The 23,840-nt window shown below is 41.7% G+C and overlaps 1 protein-coding gene and 1 long non-coding RNA gene across 3 annotated transcripts; one reads left to right on the top strand and one right to left on the bottom strand.

Moving 5' to 3' along the window:
- Positions 1 to 1,540: 1,540 nt before the first annotated feature.
- LOC144374774 (uncharacterized) lies at positions 1,541 to 6,833 on the bottom strand. 2 transcript variants are annotated; one of them, XR_013434081.1, is made up of 3 exons: positions 6,769 to 6,833; positions 4,967 to 5,038; positions 1,541 to 2,583 (listed from the first exon to the last, which is right to left on the bottom strand). It is a non-coding gene; the product is annotated as an uncharacterized LOC144374774 (long non-coding RNA). The 2 variants fall into 2 exon arrangements; XR_013434080.1 differs by lacking the exon at positions 6,769 to 6,833 and adding an exon at positions 6,181 to 6,262.
- LOC144374773 (sulfotransferase 1C2-like) lies at positions 4,773 to 22,444 on the top strand. The gene is made up of 8 exons (XM_078037512.1): positions 4,773 to 4,931; positions 10,182 to 10,352; positions 10,761 to 10,899; positions 15,172 to 15,340; positions 19,491 to 19,617; positions 20,112 to 20,206; positions 20,329 to 20,509; positions 22,092 to 22,444. The coding sequence occupies exons 3-8, from the start codon at positions 10,790 to 10,792 to the stop codon at positions 22,202 to 22,204; spliced, it is 795 nt and encodes a 264-aa protein (XP_077893638.1). The 5' UTR covers positions 4,773 to 4,931; positions 10,182 to 10,352; positions 10,761 to 10,789; the 3' UTR covers positions 22,205 to 22,444.
- The last annotated feature ends 1,396 nt before the right edge of the window (positions 22,445 to 23,840 follow it).

The raw sequence follows: 23,840 nt of genomic DNA, 5'->3' as shown, positions 1-23,840 counted from the left end.
TCAGTTTCAGAGCTTTCAATCCATAATCTATTGGGTTGGAGTGAACCAATACATTAATACATTTTATCAGGAGTGTATGGTGGAAGAAACTGCTCATTTCATGATAGCCAGGGAAGAGGGGAAGAGAGAAAGAGAGAGAGAGAGAGAGAGAGAGAGAGAGAGAGAGAGAGAGACCTAAATCTAGTCCCACCTAAGTTTTAATAGCATATCTAAGAAAACTGAGGGCATTGGGCAGTTAGTTGATTTTCTCTTTAAAATAAAAGAGCAAATTGCTATTAAAGAAAGGCAAATTACGCATGCTATCTTATTCTATTTTGTTCTAGTATTACAGAATATTTGAGACTAGCAATTTATAAAGAATAGAGATATATTTTTATGGCTCTGGAGGTATGGAAATCTAAGTTTGAGGGCTCACAACTGGAGAGGACTTTCCTGTTGTGGGATAACATGGCAGAAGGCATCACATGATGTGAGAGAGAAAGAGGGGATGAACTTTACTTTCACAATACACAATAGTGTTGTGATAACAACTTACTGAGACTTCATCACTTCTTAAAGATCGCGCCTCTCAAAACTGTTGCACTGGGGATTACATTTCAAACACATAAACTTTGGGGGACACATTCAAGTAATAGCATTTGTAGGCTACATACTGTATGATTTCACTTATATTTGTATGCATAAAATATTCACAGTAAACGAGTCCAATTGATATACAAAATAAATTAGTGGCTACCTAACGCTGATGAATAGGGGCAATGAAGGGTAACCATTAAATGGTGCAGGGTTTCTGCCACTTCCTCCTGCTACTCCTCCCACTCCCCTTTCTTATTCTCCTCCTATCTTCCTCCTCCTCCTCCTCACTTTGTGTGTTGGTGCTTGGGATGGAACCCAGGCCTTCAAGCATGCTAGGCAAGTGCTATACCACTGAGCTGCACCACCAGCACCAGAGTTTCTTTGTGGGATTACAAAAATGCTCTAAAGTTGATTGTAGTGATGGTTACACTAGTTTTAGTTTTACAACTAAAACTATTTTAAATGGGTGAAGTGAATTAGACCTCAATAAAACTGACTTCTTAAAAAAATAAGAGCTAGTTCATAGCACAGTTTACTTTCAGATAGAATCTGAGAAAGGCTTCAAGTAAAATTTCATTTTAAAGCTGATACTTTTGACTCTATAAAATTTGATTAAGAATATTTTGGATAGGGAGAATAACAGGACTGAAGCAAAGAGGTAGGAAATTATAAGATGACTCCAGGGAACACTAAGTTCAGCCATGGATGGTGTCATATTAAAGAAGACCTTGAATTAATTATGACTTTGGGCCATACAGGATGAGAGGTAACTGCTCTGGACTGAGCTAATTTATATGATGAACACAGTAAAGACCAGAGGAAAGAGACTGGGGAAAAGGAGAGCTGATAGAAGGTTTTGCAATATCCCAGTTCACTGATATGAATGCAGAGGGAGCAACCAGAGCTGTACTTAAAACTATAAATTCTGGGATTTTAAAAACTATGGGTTTATTTTATTTTTAAATTTTGTTTTAATTAGTAATACATTACAGTAGAATGCATTTTGACACATGATACATAAATGGAGTTTAACTTCTCATTTTTCTGATTGCACATGACATACATTTGCACTGGTCATGCAATCATATATGCACATAGGGTAATAATGTCCAATTCATTCTACTTTCATTTCTACACCCATACCCCATCCCTCCTTTCACTTCTATCTGTCTAATCCAAAGTAGCTCTATTTTTCCCTAGAGCCTCCTCCCTTATTGTGAATTAACATCCACATAGCAGAGAAAATATTTGGCTTTTAGTTCTTTGGGATTGGCTTATTTTGCTTAGAATAATATTCTCCAGCTCCATCCATTTATCTGCAAATGCTATAATTTTGTTGTTCTTTAAGATGGAGGAATATTCTATTCTGTATATACACCACAGTTTCTTTATTCATTCATCTGTTGAAGGCCATCTAGGTTGGTTCAATAGTTTAGCTGTTGGAAACTGAGCTGCTATAAACATGGATGTGGCTGTATCATTGTAGTAGGCTGATCTTAAGTCTTTTGGGTATAAACCAAGGAGTGGGATAGCTGGGTCAAATGATGGTTCCATTCCAAGTTTTCTGAGGAATCTCCATACTGCTTTCCCAAATTACACCAATTTGCAGCCCCACCAGCAATGTATGAGTTTACCTTTTCTCCCACATCCTCATCAACTTTATTGATGCTTATATTCTTGATATTGCCATTCTCACTGGAGAGAGATGAAATCTCAATGTAGTTTTGGTTTGCATTTCTGTAATTGCTAGAGATGTTGAATATTTTTTCATATATTTGTTGATCGATTATATTTCTTCTTCTGTGTAGTATGTGTTCAGTTCCTTAGTCTATTTAGTGATTGGGTTATTTGTGGGGTTTTATTGGTGTTAAGCATTTTGAGTTCTTTATATGGTTTATTTCTTATTTGCAGTTGTCCTCAATAAACATGCGATGATAAAAGATATTGTTAGATAGGTCAAGGAATCCAAGGTAATGCTTCAGGTGTGAAAGATGGCAGCCCCATGACCTGGAAGGAAATGGGGCAAGGGAATGAGGTAAGAGAGGGGTGGCATACATGCAGGTGGCTCTGGTATTGCAGACACCTACACAATTGGACATGAGGTATTTGAACTGCAGAGAAAGATCATGAGTTAGCCCTAAGAACTTTGGAGTCAATCAAATGAGGTCGAGTGTTGACAGCACTGGAATAAGAGAATTGGGAAGAAAGTAGAAAAAAATAGATTGCAATTAAACAAACAAAATCCCCTTTGGAAAAGGAGAGGAAAAGTGATGTCTGATGTCAGTACAAGGTCAAAGATGTAAAACTTTGGCAGGACAGGCAGCTAGGTGATTCTCTGGAAGAGTGCAAGGATTTCTAGAGGGGAGGGGGAACCTTACTTAGCACCAGAGGCATACATAATGGAAAAGAATTTCAGCACATGCCAAATAAATTTATAGACAAAGGTTTATTTAGGAAAATAGATACACATTCAAGGGAGAATGGGGGCAATCTCAAGAGAGGTGTCTTTGGGGTAAAGCAAAGAATACACATCCAAAAGAGACTGCAGGCTATCTCCAGAGGGAAATAAGCAATCTATTGGAGTGGGGTATAAATATTTATAGGAGGCCTATGCTAGGGGATGGACTAAAGGTGGAGCCAGGGGACAAGGACATAATTCTGCATAAGTTTTTCCTGTGCTTGACAGTTTCCCTCATTTTACAAGGATGAGTGCCAAGGGCATGTTGTAAAGAATCACAACTATTCCTGAGTGCATTCAGCATTGCAATGGCTCACAGATGTGAGAATCCGTGCACCTTTGAGACTTGGTGTATCTTTCTTTTAATCCTAAATCCTTCTCTCAGTTACACTTAAATTCCAGAAAGAAATCACTAGGTCAGAACAAGGTTGGGACTTGACGGAAGAGTAGCAGTCAGTGAGTATTTAATGCATGGCCAGTCTGATTTTCCAGGTAGCCTAGGTCACTAAAATATAGTCTGTCTTCATAACTGCATGCCTTTTAAAAGATAAGGCAAGGTTAAATAAATGCATATATAAACTCTAGACTTTTGCTGTGTCTTTTCTGCATATAGGTGTTGATGAATACTGTTCAAGGAGAAAGAAAAGGAAAACCAATATTTGTAAGCAGCATGGGCTAGGAAAGATGTTTTCATTATTGTTTTTAAGCTTAAAACAACAATTGGAGGCAATCACCATTTCCTATATTTTTTTTAGGTGTAGATGGACACAACAGAATGCCTTTATTTTTTATGTGGTGCTGAGGATCGTACCCGGGTCCCGCCCGTGCTAAGCAAGCGCTCCACTGCAGAGCCACAATCCTAGCCCCATTTCCTACATTTTATAGATTCAGAAAGGGAACCTTGGGCTAAAGAAATCACCAAAGGAGCAGGAACTTATTTCTAGCTCTTGCAGTTCCCCCATTAATGAACCCAAGTCTATTTACTCACCACTTATAAAAGAGCCCAATGACTTGAGGACAAATTATTGGGGCAAGGAAAAAGATTTACTTGGTAAGCTAGCAAAACTGAAAATAATGGACTAGCATCCTGTAAACCCGCTCTTCACACAGGTTTTAAGCCCCCTTTATGTTTAGCTAAAAGGAAAAGAAGGGGATTCAGGTTAGGAAATGATGATAAAACTGGGTGGCTGGTGATCTGTTGATTTGGCACATCATGGCATCATCAGTAATGAAGCGGGAGGAGAGAGTCAGATAAATCAATTTGGGCTGCTAGTTTAAATGATTAACAAGGGCTGGGTGCTCAGGCAGACACAGACCCTGCCTAGAAAGGAGAGGACCTGGAGGCCATGCGACTGTTTTCTCTGAAGCATAGCCTGGGTACACCCCATGCCCTGCCCATTGTGGATCCTCTGCCAGTCTGAGAGCCCTGGGGGGAGGAGCAGAGCCATGCAGTGCTGGCTTCTGCTGAAGAACTGTGGGCACCCACAGGTGCAGTCACTGGGAGGTCATAGGAAACAAGGAGGGGTGTGCTTGCTGCCATACATTCCTCCAGACAGCCTTGAGTTTTCAGCTCAAGACAGCTGATTGCAGAGCAGTCAAGGCCACAGTTAAGTGAACGCTGAACAATGAAAGGCGATTCTTTGTCGGGCAGGTGGCAGCGGGGTTTTCTCCTATGCAGCCAGACTCTTTCAGTAATGACTGCAGTGTACCACACCAACAGGAGAGCCTCCCCAAGTGCCTCTACCTGCTGAAGGCCATTCAGCGGCAGCACAGAGGAAATTTGAGCCTCTGTGATTGCCATAGCCAGGGAACACCACCCTTTTCCTTGGAATGTGATTCCTGGGCCTACTGACCCTTGCTCAGGTCTCAAGGCTGCTGACTCTCCTGGAGCTTGAAGGTAAGAATATGGCTCAAAAGAAATGCTGTACTTACCTCATTGTACTTTTTCATCTTGTGCCATGTAGGTGTTACCAAATAGGTTAACTCAGCCAGGTCCTAAGGAAACTGAAAACAATGGCATGAAAGGTGTGTGTGATAGGTACCAGTCAAACTGTTCAATCTAGAATTCAGGTGATTACTCCCTAAACTTTCTCCCTGAAATCTTCTCTCCTCTAACAGTGCTTCTACAGCTAGCAAGGATCTGAGGGAAGGTGAAAAGGGCCTGGAATCCCTTCCATGGCACGGCCCTCTGCTCCCCAGCACTACCCAGCTCTCTCCACACTCCTGCTGAGCCTCCTTTCCTGAGCTTCAGTCAGGCCCCAGCACTACCCAGCTCTCTCCACACTCCTGCTGAGCCTCCTTTCCTGAGCTTCAGTCAGGTTCCACCGCGCCCTGTGACTGCCTCCACACAGTAGGGCCATGGGGATGAGAGCACATTAGACAGCCCCATCTTTAACTTCCCTAGTCCCAGACAGCTGTTTTTCTCAGCACCCTGCATACTGTGGCCTGTTGAGCTCCAGGTACCTTCCATACACAGATGCTGACTTATGATGGGGTTATATCTTGATAAGTCTATCATAAACTGAAAATGTGATAGATGATAATGCATTGATAGAACCTACCTCCCACCCATCCTAGCTCAGCCACACAGCACACTGTGGAGTGTAGCTGATTCCTCTTGTGATCATGGGGTGGCTGGGACTTGTGGCTCTTTGCCATTGTCCAGCATCAGGAGAGGATTTTACCACACACTGTAATCCTGGGAAATTATTCACATTCGAAATTCAAAGTAAGATTCCTACTGAATGCATATGGCCATTTCACCATATAAAGTCATAATTCATAAGTCGAATGCAGTTAAGAACTAAGTGCCTCTTGACTCCCATGCTCTCCTCGCACACCTCAGCCCTCAGCACCTGCCTCACTCACGGTTTTCTCAGCAGGGTTGGACAATGTGTTGACCAGGCCAGAGCTCTGGACCCACCTTCACACCTGCCTAAGGGTTCCAGATACAGAGGACCCACAGGCAGCTCAGATTCCCCCTCAAACTGAACCTAGCCATGCAAAAACTGCTCCCCTCCAGGGCTCCCACTTGAAACAAATTCTCTGACTCCCCAGCTACCCGCATCAGAAATCTGTTCACAAGCTTGACTTTCCCCGGCCGCCCCTTCCCCTCACATTTAATCATTAAGGGACATTGATTCTACCTCCCAAAGGTCTCTTAAGTCTGCTGACTTCTTCTTGTCCCCTCTGCCACAGTACTCAGCAAAGATACGATCACCAACTCCATCTGAATTGCTGCAGAACTGTCCCACTGGGCTCCAGTCCAGTCCTCCCAGTCCCCCACCCATTGTGACCTTTCTAAAGTGCAACATGTCACCTTGGGCAGTCTCCAGCTTCCCCCTATTTGGTGACCTCCTATTGCCCTTAGAATAAAAGCATACCTGAAAGGCCCTGGTAACATCATCCATGCTCACTTCTATACACTCCCCACCGTAAAGCTCTAAGCTCTAGAAATTATTTAACATGAAGAAACCTTGCTCCCTTGTTCCTCTGATCCTTTGATAAAGTTTGAATGTGGTGTTTCCCCTAATCCTCACCTCCACCCCCAACTCATGCAGGAGTTTGGTCTCCACACTATGATGTATAATATTAAAAAGGTGGAAACTTTATCTTACTATAGTGTTTAGAGGCAGGGCCTTTGCGAAGTAATCAGATTAGTTCAGGGTTGTTAGGATGGAGTCCCCACAATCAAATTTCAGAGAGGTAGAGAGACCACACAAGGAAATACACACCTACTTCCCCTATGATATGTTACACCCAAGTGGACCTTTGCAAGAGCCTGTCCAGTGTTGTTTGGACTTCAGCCTCCAGAGCTGTAAGCTAAACAAACCTCTTTATAAGTAACCTAACTTAGGTAGTTAATAATAAAAACAGAAGCTGACTAATGCAGCCCTCACCTGCTTCTCTGTCTGATGTGCCAGTCCCTTCCCATGATACTATCTAGCTTTCTATTCTAATACAGTAATGCACAGTTTAATACATGACGATAAAGCCAATAACCTTGTATCTGGCACCCAGGACAGTATATTCTAAAAACCTGCCAACTTAAAGAAGCCCCCATTTTCTCTGTCCTCTAACTTTTTAGAAGTAGCCACTGTCTTGACACTTAAGATAATCACTTTCTTTTTTAAAGTTCTATTTTGTTTCCTTTTTTATTATTGTTTTCCTCTTGTGTAGTGTTGGAGGTTAAACCTGGGGTCTCCTGCAAACTAGACAAGTGTTATACCACTGAACTACATCCTCTGCTCCCTTCTTTAGTTTCTTCAAAGTCTAATCACCTAAGTGAACATTCCTGTGCATGTCTTTTCTTTAATATGTATTTTTAGGTGGTTTTAAAAAATATACTGACTCCTCTTTATTTTTTTCAACTGTCTTGTCATTTATTTGAAGTAAGTTTATTATTGTCCTGTAGACTTTCATGTGGTTTACATTTTTAATTTTTAATTTATTTAAATTGGTGCATTAGAATTATACATAAAAGTGAGATTCATTTTGATAGATTCATATGTGCACATGACATGGTTGGATCAATTTTATTCTGCTGTTACTCCCCTTTCCCATCCCTCCTCCCCTTTCCTAACTTTCCTTCCTCTATTCCACTGTACTCCCTTCTATTTTCATGAGATTCTCCCTTCTTTAATTGCTTATTTTTCTCTATATTTTACATGTAAGAGAGAATTTTTTATCCTTAACTTTCTGAGTCTGGCTTTTTCCCCTCAGCTAGATGTTCTCCAGTTCTACCCATTTACCAGCAAATGATATAATGTCATTTTCATTTATGGTGAAGTAAAACTCAATTGTATTTATGTGTGTGTGTGTGTGTGTGTGTATGTGTGTGTGTGTGTGTGTGTGTGTGTGTGTGTGTGTGTGTGTGTGAATAGACGGATGGATGGATAGATAGATAGATCACTTTTTCTTTATCCATTCATCTATTGACAGGTACCTGACTGGTTCCATAACTTGGCTTGTAAAGTGTGCTGCTATACACATTTGTATGGAGGTATTGCTATAACATGCTGATCTTACTTATTTTAAGTAGAGTAGCTTGGTCATAGAGTGAGTCCATTCCCAGCCTTTTGAGGATTCTCCATACTAATTTCCAAAGTGGTTGTACTCATTCACAGTCCCGTCTACAATATATAACTATACTTTTTTCCTCACAACCTCAACAGCATGTATTATTATTTATATTTTTGATGATTATCATTCTAATTGGACTGTAGCTTTGATTTGCATTTCCTTAAATACTAAGGATATTGAACATTATTTTCATATAGTTTTTGTCCATTTGCATTTCTTCTTTTGAAAAATATCTTTTAATTAATTATTTGTCTATTGATTGGGTTGTTTGATTTGGGTTTTGGTGTTTTTTTGAGTTCTACCTATATTCTGCATAATAAACTCCTGTTGGAAGAGTAGCTAGCAAAGATTTTCTCCTCTCTTTGTGTTCTTAATTGTTTCCTCTGTTGTGCAGAAGTTTTTTTAAATCTGAAGCAATTCCATTTATTTATTATTGGTCTTATATATTGACTTACATTTTCATTTCATTGTCGTGATATATTTTAATATTAATTTCCTTTAAACCGATATTTGCTTACTGATTTGGGTTCCATGTATGTGGTAGGACCACTTCATAGGTCATGTGTCTTCTACTGAGAGGCACACACTGTCCAATTGTCTTTAATTTCGTGATGTAAACTGTGCTATGGGGTTTCTCTCTCTGGGAGGGCAAGGCCATTTGAAAGCTAGGTTTGGCCAAGCTGGGCTGCCAGTTCCCCCACCCACTCTATGGAATCATGGAACCAGCTTCTGTTATTGAATTTCCAACAATCATTTACTATTACATTTTCTGTAAGGACCCTTTAATCTCCAAAGTTCTGTCACTCACATTATGCAAGAACTGAGAACTAATTTATACAGGCATTTAGCCTAACACATGACAAATCAAAGTGTTTGATACGTGCTGGGTTTTGACTATTATCATCTCATTAATAGTAGTATTAATAAATATCTCCTGAAATCCCAAGAGTAACAGTGGCCCACTACTTCTGTCTTCCTCCTTTTGTGCTTTTAAAAGCCTTATTTTTAATGCAACTTTTTTCAAAACAACAACAACAAATGCAAAGATGAACAAAGACTTTGAAAAGACATTTCTACAAAGAAATAAACACTTAGCTCATGAGAATACGTACAACGTCATTAGTCATTAGGGATATGCAAATCAAAACCACAATGAAATACAACCTCATCCTCATCAGGACAGCTATTTTTAAAAACCCAGAAAACATCTTGTGTTGGTGATAATATAGAGAAATTGGAGCCTGTGTACTGCATGTGAGAACGTGAAATGATATAGCCACTGTGGAACATGGTGCAATAGGTTTTTCCCAAAATTAAACATATAATGTTTAATTTGGAGAATTACATTTCTATGTATTTACCCCAAAGTATGAATAATGGGAACTCAAAGAGATATTTATATACCCATCTTCATAGCAGCATCAATCACAATAATCAAAAGGTAGAAACAACCCAAGCTTCCATAGATGAATTAATGATAATCAAATACAGCACATGAGCAAAGAATATCATTCAACTTCAAAAAGGAAGGAAGTCCTGCAACATTACACAACATGGATTAATCATAAAACTATTAAGCTAAGTTAAACAGGCCACTCACAAAAAGGCAAATACTATATGATTTTACTTAAGTAAAACAACTAGTGTTTGTGGAAACAGAACAAAGAATGGTGGTTTTCAGTGGCTGAAGAATGGAGAATGAGGAGTTAGTGATGAATGAGTACAGTATTTCTATTTAAGAAAAAGAAAATGTTCAAGAGGTGGGTAGTAGTGATGAGTGCACAACAATGTGAAAGTAATTAATGCTACTGAATTATACAATTAAAAATAGTTAAAATGCTCAATTTCATGTTATGTGTATTTTACCACCAGTTTTTTTTAAAAAGAGAGAGAGAGAATTTTAATCTTTTATTTTTTAGTTTTCAGCAGGCACAACATCCTTGTATTTGGTGCTGAGGATCGAACCCGGGCTGCACGCATGCCAGGCGAGCGGGATACTGCTTGAGCCACATCTCCAGCCCCACCACCAGTTTTTTTAAAGAAAGCTATTTTCTTTTCCCGTAAGGACTCTCCACCGCAAGATACTATGGCCCCAACCTCGAATTTGAAGAAACAGTCACAACTGAAAGAGGTGGCAGGGATCCCCCTGCAGAGTACCACTGTAGACAACTGGAGCCAGATCCAGAACTTTGAGGCCAACCGGACGATCTTCTCATCTGTACTTACCCTAAAGCAGGTGATTGTGGGGTAGGGCAACAGCAGAGACCTCACCCTGCTAAGTCAGTATGCCCCAGGACAGAAGTCGCGCTCCTTGCTGTTCTAGGAGGGGGCTTAGGCTTGGATGCCTGGCATCCCTGGATTCTCGGAAGGGGCTGCAGCATATCAGTGCTGGAGGCCCCACCTGCTGCGCTCCGCCATGCCCTGCTCTTGGGTGTTTGTGAGCTTTTCCTTTGCTGCTCCACGCCAAGTATAGACCCAAAGTCTGTCCCGCATGGACGTCCATCTCTCATGGCAAACAGGATCCTGGACCCAGAGGAGGTTGAAGCCAACAACAGACTCCATGTCCCTTCATCCTTTCCCTCAGCAGCTTCAAGAAGATTATCTAAACGTTTTCTGCTTCTTGCCTTTCTCTTCTGACTCTCAGGAACAACATGGATTCAGGAAATTGTGGACATGATTGAACAGGATGCAGATGTGGAGAAGTGCCAGCGAGCCATCATCCAACACCGCCACCCTTTCATTGAGTGGGCTCGGCCTCCCCAGCCCTCCGGTGAGTCCCTCTGGTGAGTTCCAGAGAGTTCACAGATACACACACACACACACACACACACACACAGAGAGAGAGAGAGAGAGAGAGAGAGAGAGAGAGAGAGAGAGAGACAGAGACAGAGACAGAGACAGAGACAGAGACAGAGACAGAGACAGACACTTCCCAAAGCTGAGCATTACAGAGATCCATGTAATAGAAACTTGGGAACACAAATAAATAAAGCTATGAAAATGAAGCAGTGTAACTCTAGCATGGAGATCTGGAGTTCTTAGAAAACTGTTGATGGTGATCTGATAAACCTTTCCACTGCCTTAAGAAATGAAGTTCCTGGTCTGATTGATATGCATAAGAACTTGTAACCTTGTCCAGGTGTATCTGCAAGCCAAGATACCCTTGAGGTCCTTCTGGATCTAAGTTCCTATGTAGGTGACACTGGCTTTGCAATTCAATGCCTTATGTTCTCCATCTCTTAATTATCTGTGGAGTGCCAACTCCATACACAGGCTAACCTCTGTTTGCCTAACTGGGATTCATTCCATGTGCCATCAAGATCTTCCATTTTTCTTTGTCTCTGATTATGACTCCACAGCAGGGTAAATCTAGACAACTGGGGTTCAAATCCTGGCTATGTCACTTATACCATGACTTTTAGCAAGTTATTTAACCTTTCTCTATAATTTACTCAGCTACAAAATAGCCACAGAATAGCACCTACCTCAATTAGTTGTGAGGACTAAGTGAGTTAATATATGTAAAAAGCTTGAAACAGTGCCTGTCAAGGTATCTCATGGTAAAGTATTGTTGACAGCTACCTCTCCAGGATAAATCACTTGCCCCAGGGTGCCATTTGGTCCTTGGACCAACCAAGCCCAAATTTTTATCTTGTTTCTACATCCTGCCCCCCCCCCCCCCCCCCCGTCAACATTGTTTAATCTCTGACAATTGGGAGATTAAAAAGAGAGAAAATCCTGAGCAAGATTTCTAATGAGGTTTCTTGCCAGTGAGGAGCACAATGTCCCATCACTAAGTCAGAAAAAAACAAGACAGAGCCTCCCTCAGGTCATCCCAGCAGCTGTAGGATTTTGAAGAAGCCAGGTAACCAGTCCCCAGTTTGGCATGTCATATGGAAGCCAAGACGGTTCTTTATGAATCAAGGTGCCCTGAGTCCAAGGAGGAACAAACAGTCTCAGGTTTTCTTTCTTCCCAGCCACTGACAGAGGGGTACTCAGTGGAGACTCATCCATGCCGTGGTTATTCCAGGATAGACAGTCTCTGCCCACAGAGGTGAGGTGTGCCCCTAGAGGAGGAGGGTAGTGAATGACACCGACTCATGCACGTGAGTCCAGGGTCAAAACCTCTGGAGTGGATGGGCACCACTGGGCCATGAACAAGCTAGTCCATCTCCTTCCTAGGGCCCTTGCACCCTCTGACCAAATCCCAGGTACAAAGACATTCCACACCAAAAGCATAGAGTCCAACAGGAATACATTTGGAAAGACTGAGAAAATGTGCACACATGTGGGTGTGTGAACTACATATAGGTAAAATCTAGGAGTAGCCCACTCAGTTCCACACTCACTACAGGCCCCGGACTGCTCATCAGACATCTTGCATCCACTGGCCCTCAATAAGTCATGGTTCCATGGAAGAGAAAAATGCAGACAATACGTACACCACAATCAGTGGGTGAGTCAGAGGTGAGTACGGAGTGCTCTGGGCAGAATGAGAGGAGCATGGCCAAACTGCACTCCTGGAGGGACCAGAATGATCAGCTGTCACTGTCCTTGTTGACTCTTGCCTCTCTCTTCTGCCAGACCCCAAGCTCCTTGAAGGCAAGAACTATTTAACTATTAGCTACTTAACGTTGTACCCCCTGGGGCTATTTCCACAACGCAAGCTGAACTACTTCTCTCATAAAGACACAGGATATATGTATGGCTCAAATCCCAGGGCTAGGACCTCAGTGCAGATGATGAGGGCCAAAAATGACTGACTCCATGGGTCCCCTGCTCCCTGCCAGTTAGATGAAAATGGGTTCCATGGCCTCAATAGGGATGAAAGCAGGAGGGAAGACTCATGTCCTCTACACAGGGAGCCTGGAGCAGGGGGACCCATGTGGACAGACGGGCAGAGTTAGAGCAGGAGACCAGAAAGGAGCTGAGGAAAGGCAAGGCAAGTTAGAAAATCCTTACTGAGAAGTATGAATTTAATGGCCTCCAAAAGTGGCTTTCCAATTTTCTTTTTAATACCAGAATGCTCTCTTATTTAAAGAAAAAAATGTTGGTACTGCATGATCCAGCAATGTCACTTTTAGGCAGATATCCAAAAGAATTGAAAACAGGGACTCAAACAGAGTTTATAGCAGCATGAGTCACAATAACAAGAGAAGCAAGCACAAAGAAAATGTAGTATATACATACGACGAAACACAATTCTGACGTATGCTGTAACATGAAGAACACTGAAGACGTGTTAAGTGAAATAAGCCAAATGAAAAAGAGCAAATACTGTGATTCCACTTATATGAATACTTAAAGTAGTCAAATACAAAGAGACCGAAATCAGAATTGTGGTTGCCAGAGACTTGGAGAAGAATTGTGGAGTTAGTGTGAAAGGGCACAGAGATTCAGTTTGGGAAAATAAAAAAGTTCAGGAAATACATAGTCATACAACAATGCAAACATGCTTAAAGTTGCTGAAATGTATACTTAGAAATGGTGTAGATGGGGCTTGGAGTATAGCTTAGTGGTAGAACATGTGCTTAGCATGCCCGAGTCCTGGGTTCAGTCCAAGGCACACACACAAAAAGGTTAAGATGGTTGTTATGTGAAACTGTGATACCAATTTCTTAAAACCTCATTGGAGATTCCCATAAATAAAGTTGAGATGATCAGAATGTTAGTGTAAATGCTAATGCTAAAGTGAAAGTTTGGGGAGAAAATGTGAAGAGCTGTGGAGATGAGAGATCATGCCAAGCTTCCAAGAAGAACTCTTTCTCAATGGGAGTGGCTCAAAAGCAGCCGTGATTTGAAAGCACTAGGTCTGCATGCTTCAAGGTGTCCACACACGGATGTCAGCTCCAGACCGGGCCCTCCCTGTTGAAGGGCTCAGTTCTCATGCTCTTTCCTGGGATCTAGCAGAGAGACTCCCTCCTCCTCAGGGCCAGTAGAACAGCCATTCCCATAACACTTAAAGACTGCCCAGGAGCCTGGTTGACAGGGTGGAGGGAAGTTGGCATCCAGAACACTCCCAGCACCACACTTTTTAGAAGGCAAAATAGAGTTTACAGGTGTGCCCAGAACAAAGGACAAGAGGCACAGAGAGGCCTCTTCTCCACAGTTTCCTTCCCGATGAGGCCCAGCCTTGAAAAACAGGCACTGAGAGAAGAGGCCTAGCTCCTCAGTCAGCTGAGGGCACTTTGATTACAGGCTTAGAACAGAGACCTGACCCCCTGCCAGCACTCACACCAGCCAGCAAGATGGGAGTTTGTGTGGAAGCCACTTCTAAGTGTAGCTCCCTGCTGCACATTTAAAGTGACATGTTATTTTATGTCATTTCTTATTTCTTTATTTTATAAATACCCTCCCTCAGCAATCAGCATTCTTGACCCTTCATGCAGAGGGATCTTCACCCATCATATACAAGTGGTCCAAGTTCAACTGTGTCACCTAAGCACATCGATTCACTCCAGATCTTTGGAGCAATTTTGATTTTCAGCACTGACTCCTTTGGCTCTCCATGGCAATTTACCTGAGCCTCTGATTGCTACACTAGAGTTGACACTCCTTAGAAAGAAGACGTTTGCTTTATTTGTTGTCTTTTCCCCATAACCTCAGTTCAACACAATATCGCATACAGCAAATACCCAATAATGGTATAAACGAAAGAGTAGAATTCATGACTTACATGCCAGGAAATGTCTATGGTTTTAGAGTTGGAAAAAGTGATTGGCATAGGCCAGTCACATATGGTTGGCTCTAGCTGGCTGGAAGGTGAGAGCCCTGCTCTCTGGTCCTGGTGGGCTCCATCTCAACACGATACAATGGTCCATCTCCTTATCTTTGAAGTAATGAAGTAGCTTAAGTTGAAGCTCCCTTATAGCCATCATGTTGTCATTCTTCAAAATGAAAGTAATATCAGTAAATGACTATGAAATCCCAAAAGAAAGCCAAGAAACCAACAGAGAGATAAGTGCATAATGAAACATTCTGGACAGAGCCTGAGACACAAGGTCCCCTCACTGTGCTTACACCATACAGATGTATCCTCTTGAATTATTTTAAAGGTGTGGAAAAAGCCAATGTGATGCCTGCTCCACGGATACTAAGGACTCACCTTCCTACTCAGTTGTTGCCATCATCGTTCTGGGAAAACAACTGAAAGGTAGGATAAGTTCAGCCACCTGGTGGCAGGAGGAGAGGAAGCCCACCCAGAGTGAGGCCTCCGGACCCCAGGTCAGAACTTCCTCCTCCACATCTTTACCTCTCCTCTACTTCTGAAGGGTTGGCAGCTTCTCAACAGTAAGGGAAAATGCAAGGTTCTATGTTCAGTGGACAGTTTCCACAAGGGCACTCCCGCAGACAGTTTCCACAAGGGCACTCCCGTGGACAGTTTCCAAGAGACCTGGAGGCAGAAGCTGTACTGAATTTCTACAGAGAATAGACATGGGGAGGCATGAGGATCCACTGCTCTGAAGAGCAAGGATTGCTATGAAGGAAAGAGTGAGAACAGGGGCCACAGGCTGGGCCATGGGGAGAGGGAAAGGGGAATAATAAAAAGCCTTGCAGATTGTTCAAAAGGGAAAGTTGATGAACAGAGGGAGCCATGAGTGCTCTTGAGGAGGCCCTTGGCCACAGCCCTGCGCTCCTTGTTTTACTCATTCTGGGACTTTATTTATCATGGACATCAGTGCGTGTTGAATTTCTGTCACCGCATAGGGCAGTAAAACATGTCTTCTGATCTGCAAAAGATGAGAACTGTGTACCAAGGGGAGGCAAGAGCACAGACTGAATACGGGGAACTGCTTTCTCAGCAGTGGAAACAGATGGGAATGACTAAGAGGGCAATCTCAGGATGACAGGAGTGCAGGGGGAAGACTCACATCAAATGACATGGCTTCCTTTTGGAAAACCTGGGTGAGGAGTGAGAACTTCTGTTTCCAGGATGATGTTTTGTATACAAAAACATTTGTATACCACCCATGAATGCTGCAGGACATAGCAGAATTCCCTTTTTAAATGCATAACTGAGATGGGTTTAAAAGTAAGGAAAGTCCCTAAGTTCTAAAAATGAAGAGGGAAATAAAACTCAGAGAAGTAAATTAGGCCTGGATCTGTCTGGGGAAATTTGGTGACCTGGATAATCCAGCAACTTAAATTTTGATGGCTGCAAATGCACAAGGCCAAAGCCAAGGATATCAGGAACCAGAGGAATAAGGAGTATAACTGGGATACTGAAAGGTCGAATCCTCAATGGTGGGTGGAGACGGTGAAGGAGAACCCAGGGAGCCTGTCTTGAGCCTGCTCTTAGCTCCCCTGAGAATGTGTGCCCACTGTCCTCCTCTCTCAAAACTTGGGGTTCAAATTGGCCTTCCTCATGCTGTTCAAGAAAATACAATAAGTCAAATCGGCATATAGTAACTGTCAGTGTTCCCAGGATCCCTGGCAGGCACATGGTCTGGAAGAATACAGTTTCTGCCCAGGCCCCACAAGATACCCACCTGAGCTCACCATCCCACATTACAAAACACAGAATTAGCCAAGATACTGAGATTGAGATAGAGGTGATAGATAGATAGATAGACAGACAGACAGACAGATAACAAGCAGCAGAGTTAGACCTCAAGAACTTTACTTAACAATTTATCACCTATAGAAATAAAAGAAGAGGTCTGGGAAGTACTAGGGTGTTTTCCTAACATACAAAGTTCTGGTTTCATTTACAGCACTGGAAAGAAAAAAAGAGAGAGAGACAAAGAAAGAAGAAAAAAGGGAAGGAGGAAGGAAGGAAGAATAGGTTGTATAAAGAAATGAAAGATTGAATCAAAATTAAAATACAGGAATAACATATAATTAGAAACAGAACTATTAAAGAAATATATGTCAGTTATTGAAATTTAAAACCCCCAAATAGGCTAATATGCAGTATAAATACCGACGAATACCAAATTCATGAACTTGGAGAGGGGATGAAGTCTTGTGACTAGAGGTCAGAAATATGAGAAGAGATTCACAAGCTGGCAAGAAACAGTGAAGTGAAAGACAACTGAGGTTTAAAAGCTTAAGAATTCAGGTGTTTCTTTTTTTAATATTTTAAGAAACGTGTTCATTGGTGGAGAAGACGGATATAGGACTTAGGCAACAGTGGCAGAGTAACCAACTTGGAAAGCAGGGCTTCTCAATCTCAGCCCTTGTTTTATAATTTTGTTTTGTTTTTGCTTAAAAGACAAATGGGATTTGTTCAAAGTGATGTGGTAAGTAATGCAGACACAGAAATGACCGTCATGAAGAGTGTTTTGTGCTCACAGTTCCCTAGAAACAGAAGGTACCGCATGCCACATAGAGCCATATAGGGAAGCACCAGGTCAGTCAGGATGCAGAAAGATGAGATAAAAATATGTACAAGAGCCATTATTGTGGTTTCTGCAGGATGGGGACAGGAGATGCAAGGTAGGCAGGCTTCGAGCTGGGTGGTTTGAACAATTTCAGCAGACTCTGGGGCATAGGACTGCGTCTGATTGTCTGGTACCTGCCCTGTGTTGAGTGGGCAGGTGGACAGTGGTTCAGAGTATGGGAGCTTCATAAAGGAGGAGGTGAAACTGTGGGCTCTGGATTGGTTGGCTGCATATTTACTAGACCTAGGAATGAGCTACTCCTAGAAAGGATACTCCCTCTAAAAACAGAAAGGTTCCAAAATGTCCAAGTATCAGAATAGAGAACATAAAAGATAGTTTAATATGAATAAATAAAGCACTACTGATATTTTGAGCCAGATAATTCTTTCATGTGGGTGGAAGCAGAAGATCTCTCCTATGTATTTTTTATTAATTTTAAAAATTTATATATGACAGCAGAATGCACTACAATTCATATTACACATATAGAGCACGATTTTAGATATCTTTGGTTGTATACAAAGTATGTTCAAACCAATTTTTGTCTTCATACCTGCACTTTGGATAATGATGACCATCACATTTCACCATCATTTCTAACTCCATGCACCCTCCCTTTCCCTCCCACCCCTCTGCCCTATCTTGAGTTTGCCTATTCCTCCTATGCTCCCCCTCCCTACCCCACTATGAGTCAGCCTCCTTATATCAGAGAAAACATTCGGCATTTGTTTTTTTGGGATTTAACATTATCTCCTCCAACTCTATCCACTGACCTGCAAATGCCATGATTTTATTCTCTTTTATTGCTGAGAAAATTCCATGGTGTATAAGTGCCACATTTTTTTCATCCATTCAACTACTGAAGGGCATCTAGGTTGGTTCCACAATTTAGCTACTGTGAGTTGTGCTGCTATAAACATTGATGTGGCTATGTCCCTGTAATATGCTGTTTTTAAGTCCTTTGGGTATAGGCTAAGGAGAGGAATAGTTAGGTCAAATGGTGGTTTCATTCCCAGATTTCCAAGGAATCTCCATACTGCTTTCCTTATTGGCTATACCAATTTGCAGTCCCACCAGCAGTGTATGAGTGTGCCTTTTCCCCCACATCCTCACCAACACTTATTGTTGTTTGTCTTCATAATAGCTGCCATTCTGATTGGCGTGACATGAAATCTTAGTTTTGTCTCCTGTGTATGGTAGAGTATTGTTCAGCATTCCTGACCTTTACTCACTAGATGCCAGCATCACTGTCCCAGTGTCACAACTAAAAATGTCTCTGGTGATTGATAAATGTCTCTGGTGGAAAATATCATCCCTGATTATGAACCACTGTTTTACGGTGAAAATCAGCAAGCACTGAAATAACTGTTCATGGGTCCTGGGTGGATAGTTGAGAGGGCACTTTGGGGCTGATACAATAAATGTGAATTTACCTACCTCTCTCATTTTATAATAATGAGACAAAAGTTGGTTAAATGAAAAATTGTGAAGAGGAAGGTTTGAATTTGAGGTCAAAGTGACACATAAAGGGGTGCTTTGTAGGGGCAGAGCTGAAGCGACTAAAGATAGAAATAATAAATTGGAGAGGCCAGAAGGAAGACAGTAACTCTTTTCTTGTTCCACAGTCCACACCCTAACCACGAAGCTATCCTGTTTCACCAGGAAACCAAGATGAGTTTGTCAGAGGCTCATCCACATGCATGTGGCATTTTTTAGTCACACGACAGGTCATCCTTTCTAAAGGAGGATTTAGCCCCCTGCCACCAGTGGGGATCAGGTTAGCTAATTAAAGTCTTAATAGGACCAGGTTGAAAACAGAGTATAATTGGCAAAGATACACGGAGAGTGGTGAGAGATTACAAAGCCACACTGCCAGCTCCGAAGTGCTAAACAGGTGTGTGTAGACAGCCTCAGGAAGACTCAACCCAGGTGGACTTTGTGAAAATCCATTTCTATACCATTTTTCACCCATCTGTCTCCTTACCCTAAAGTTCCTTTATGTAGCTCGAAATGCCAAAGACTGTATGGTTTCCTACTACCATTTCCAAAGGATGAATCAAGTGCTACCTGACCCTGGAACCTGGGAAGAGTATTTTGAAACCTTCATTGATGGAAAAGGTAAAAGAAAATGCTTCGTGTACCTGTATCCCCATTCTAGTGAGACGGATTCAAGAGAATCAGACATGACATTTGATTCTCTACAACTTTGCCTCTTTAGGTAAGTCCTGCCCTGGATGGGGACCAGGCAGAGCAGCTTGGCTGCTTTTCCACTATAGACCCACAGCCCTCAGTAAATATCTCCCACCTGATTAGAAAGTCGGTGTTCTGGGCCACAGGTTCTGTTGAGGCAACCTCATTCCAGAGGGATTGCGATCTCAGTGAGGGTACCATGTTTGTGCATCCTCAACAGGAAGACACTTTGGGTAGCATGTTTGGACAAATAACCCCAAGCCCGACCCAGTCCACATGACCATCAAAATCAAACAGATCAGGACTCTTAGGAGGTATCTGATGCAGAGTCTGTCCCATTTACACTTCAAATCAACAAAAACCCTGACCCTCAGAAGGTTCTGTGCCATTTCTATGTAGGCTGCTCTTTGTGTCTGTTACAGTGGGTTGGGGCTCCTGGTTTGACCATGTGAAAGGATGGTGGCAGAAGAAAGACACACATCAGGTTCTCTTCCTCTTCTACGAGGACATAAAGAAGGTGAGTAAAGAGACACAGACCCAGGAACAGAGAAACTTGAAGCTGTTCAGGGCTGTACTTCTGAGAAAGAATCACGGCTTTCTGAAACTCATCCATCCCATTCAATGTCACCCTCACCACAGGACCCAAAACATGAGATTCAGAAAGTGGCACAGTTCATGGTAAAGAGCTTGGATGAAACGGTGCTGGATAAAATTGTCCAAGAGACATCATTTGAGAAAATGAAGGAGAATCTCATGACAAATCGTTCTACAGTTCCCAAATCCATCCTGGACCAGTCCATTTCCCCCTTCATGAGAAAAGGTTTGTGGGGCCTTGTCACAAATGCTGAGCCTGCCTGGTAACATTGCCAAGATGATACTGGGTTTCACTAATTCCAAAGCCATGAACTGACTATTCATGATACCTGGTTCTAATAAGGCTAGGCACTTGAACCTGTTGTAGTAGACAAAGCTCTGCAAATAGCAAAGGAAATGCAACCTTGTAAATGAATAAAGGCAGGAGCAACTATTGATCCAGAATTCACAGAGACTCCTGGACCTACCTAATGATCTGGGACTTAAGCAGCAGGAGGTCACAACTCTTTGCTCTATGAATCCACCACTTAAAAGGCTCAGCTACTGTCTACATTAGGTATATCTTCTGTCATGACCCATTTCCTCTCTCTCTGCCCATTGTAACTTTAACTTACATTATAGTTTCTACTGAAATTATTTCATTGCCCTTTCCATCTAAAAGAATACTCAATGCTTCTGAAACAAATCAAATGATTCCATTTCTTTTCAAATAGCTGATGGTGATTTTGCAAATAGCCCTTCTTTAGGCCCTTACATATCTACCTTTCTATACACACTCTTCCTTTTGTCTCATACAAACACAGAGATATGTATACCATATGTAGTTATCCTATACAAATTTGCCCACCAGAATATGAAACATCTCTTCAGGGCAACGCATATAGATCCAAGCCCCTCACTGCTTTTAGAAGTCCTCTGTAATATCAAAGTGGCATAATAAACATTCATAATTCACCCATCTGTTTTTCTAGTGATAGGGAAGTTATCATTGCCTTCAGTTTTCATCTTTATGAATAATGTTACAATGAAAATTTTTGGGCATAGTCGTTATTTCCTGATACTTTTCTGTCACATAATTTTTCAGAAGAGACATTGGTGGAACAAAGAACATTTTCTAATATGAAATTATTTTAATCACTGCTTAGTGAAAAATAGTATCTCCTTCTAACTATTTTCAAATTCTTTTATGTTGATATATAATCTAAATACAAAAATGCTCAGATCTTAAGCATACAGTTTAACATACTTTTTAAATATATGTAGCCATACAACCAGCACCCCAATCAAGATATCATTTTCATAACTCCAGAAGGGACCCTCTCATACCCTGTTTTTATCAATATGTACCTGCAGAGACAAGTGCTATTCTAATCTCTATCCTGTAGATTGGTTTTACTTATTCTTGATGTCATACATATGGAATCACACAGTACACATTTTTATGTCTGGGGCCTTTGGTCATATAACATCTAGAGATTTCTCCATGTGGTGTATTTCCATAGTGCATTTGTTTTTATGACTCTGTAGTGCCACTGTGTGACTCTACTGTAGGTGGGCTGGGTCATTCTGGGTCACCAGCTTTTGGCACCAGTCATGATTAGATTTAGAAGCCCATCCTCCTGCACTGACCCTCAGAGGGCTGCTTCCCATAGCAGGTAGCTGCAGAGGGAACGGAGTTCATTGAGGGGTAACTGGGTGAGTCAGGCTACTGACAGCCAAGCCTAATGTGGGTGCTCCACTCATTAACTTGGGTCCACTCAGTCTGTCCATAAGAGAATGACAACTCCTATCTGGTTTCCATCTTCTAGGAACTGTGGGGGATTGGAAAAACCACTTCACTGTGGCCCAGAATGAAAAGTTTGATGAAATATATAGGGAGAAGATGAAAGGAGTCACTATAAACTTCTGCATGGAACTCTGAGGAGGTAGTAAATAAAAAGTTGGAAGACAAGAACACAAACGCTGTCTTCAATCCTCAGCCACAGCCAGATGCATCTCTGAAAGCACATTGGAAATGTTTATGATTGTGGTACAAACCATTTCTGTAATTATGAACCATATGTCACAGCTTTGCAAAAAGGATCATGTCTAATGCCTATTTTCTCCTCTATTTTTTCCATACTAAGAATAAGACATCTTAATAAACTAGGTAAAAATATAACACTTAAATACTACAAGGATTTTTATAATCCCCATTCTTTTGGGAAGTGTATCCATTTTCTAGGGTGCAATATAACAATATCTTGAGAACAAATACACAAATATTACATAAAATATATACTAACAACATGAAATTCTGATGTCTGCTCTGACCACTTGGGGGACACTGGTCTGGGCTCAATCCGGAGGTTCTTCCTGGTCACAATGGGAAGAGAAATAATGGGAAGGGATACAACCCTAGTGCTGCCAGAACTGAGAAAATATATTCTGAGCACCCTGATTGTAAGCAGAGAATGAAAGGAAAGGCCAGAGAGTGAATGTCAGAAGTCTAAAATATGATGAAGAGGGACAAGGTGCTAGGCCATATAGGAAAAAGCAGGAGGGTGTTGTTCGGGAGCCCAAATGAGATCCTGGTAAAGGCAGAAAGTAGGGGAAGTGACTGATGTCAGCAGTGTCAGCCCGGGTGTGGTGCTCAACATGGAGACAACTGAGGCTCAGCTTCACTGCCATACACTCTGGGGAATAGTTCCTGACCAAGTTAGGTGTCCTTTGGACTCAATTCCCATATTTTCCCCTATTGCTTATCTGTAGGTCCCACTACATTGTAAATCTCTTGGGGTTTGGTTCCATATCTTAGTCACCATTTTACTCCCAGTGCCTAATGCATACAGCACAGGCCAATACAAACTTGTTGCATGAGCGAATGAAAGCATAGAATACAGGAAGGAAGGCATATTTCAAATTACTAATTCCAAACGTTGACCCTTTTCTTTTAGACCCAAATCAGAGGGTGCGCTAAGCCAAATAAAATACTGATTTCTTTTCATTACTGCTCAATTTAGGACCTGAACTTTCCCCCAAAGTCCCATGTGTTAAAGACTTGGATTCCAGTGTGTTCCTATTGTGTGGTGATGAACCCCCAGAGGAAAAGCTTAGTGGGACTTTTCCAGGTCATTGGAAATATGCCCTCAAGGAGGATAGTGGAACCCAGGCTCTTCTTCCTGTATTACTTCTTAGCCATGGGATGAGCAATTTATCTCTGCCCTGCATTTGCACCACGCTGCCTCCATACCAGAAGCCTAAAAGTAATATGTTTAACCAATCATGGACTAAAACTTCAAAAGTTTGAATCAAAGTAAGTGATTGTATCAGGAATTGTTTCAGTAATGGAAAGCTGACTAACACAATCACCATGTTCTGCCAATTCTAAATGATATCAATGGTAAAATACCCCTCTCTGGAAAAAAAAAAGAATCTTCCATTGGCCCAACTTTTAAACAATTGTTTATGTTGATTCCATACAGTTAAAAACACTTAGCTTTAAACATATGTAAGTTTCAAATTAACATGTTTGTTACGTTAAAAAATCATCTGTATCTTCACTGGATTATATTTTT

This window comes from Ictidomys tridecemlineatus, unplaced genomic scaffold, assembly GCF_052094955.1.
Source record: "Ictidomys tridecemlineatus isolate mIctTri1 unplaced genomic scaffold, mIctTri1.hap1 Scaffold_873, whole genome shotgun sequence".
In the NCBI taxonomy this organism is placed as follows: Eukaryota; Metazoa; Chordata; class Mammalia; order Rodentia; family Sciuridae; genus Ictidomys; species Ictidomys tridecemlineatus.
The sequence above is the reverse complement of the archived record's forward strand: the minus strand, read 5'-3'. Positions and strand labels throughout refer to the sequence as shown.

What these genes read in the sequence shown, in the direction of transcription:
- LOC144374773 (XM_078037512.1), top strand. Translation starts at nt 10,790, where the DNA reads ATGATTGAACAGGATGCAGATGTGGAGAAGTGCCAGCGAGCCATCATC. An exon ending in AACCTTCATTGATGGAAAAG is followed by an intron (nt 19,618 to 20,111) that starts GTAAAAGAAAAT and finishes TGTCTGTTACAG; the next exon opens with TGGGTTGGGGCTCCTGGTTT. An exon ending in TCTACGAGGACATAAAGAAG is followed by an intron (nt 20,207 to 20,328) that starts GTGAGTAAAGAG and finishes CCCTCACCACAG; the next exon opens with GACCCAAAACATGAGATTCA.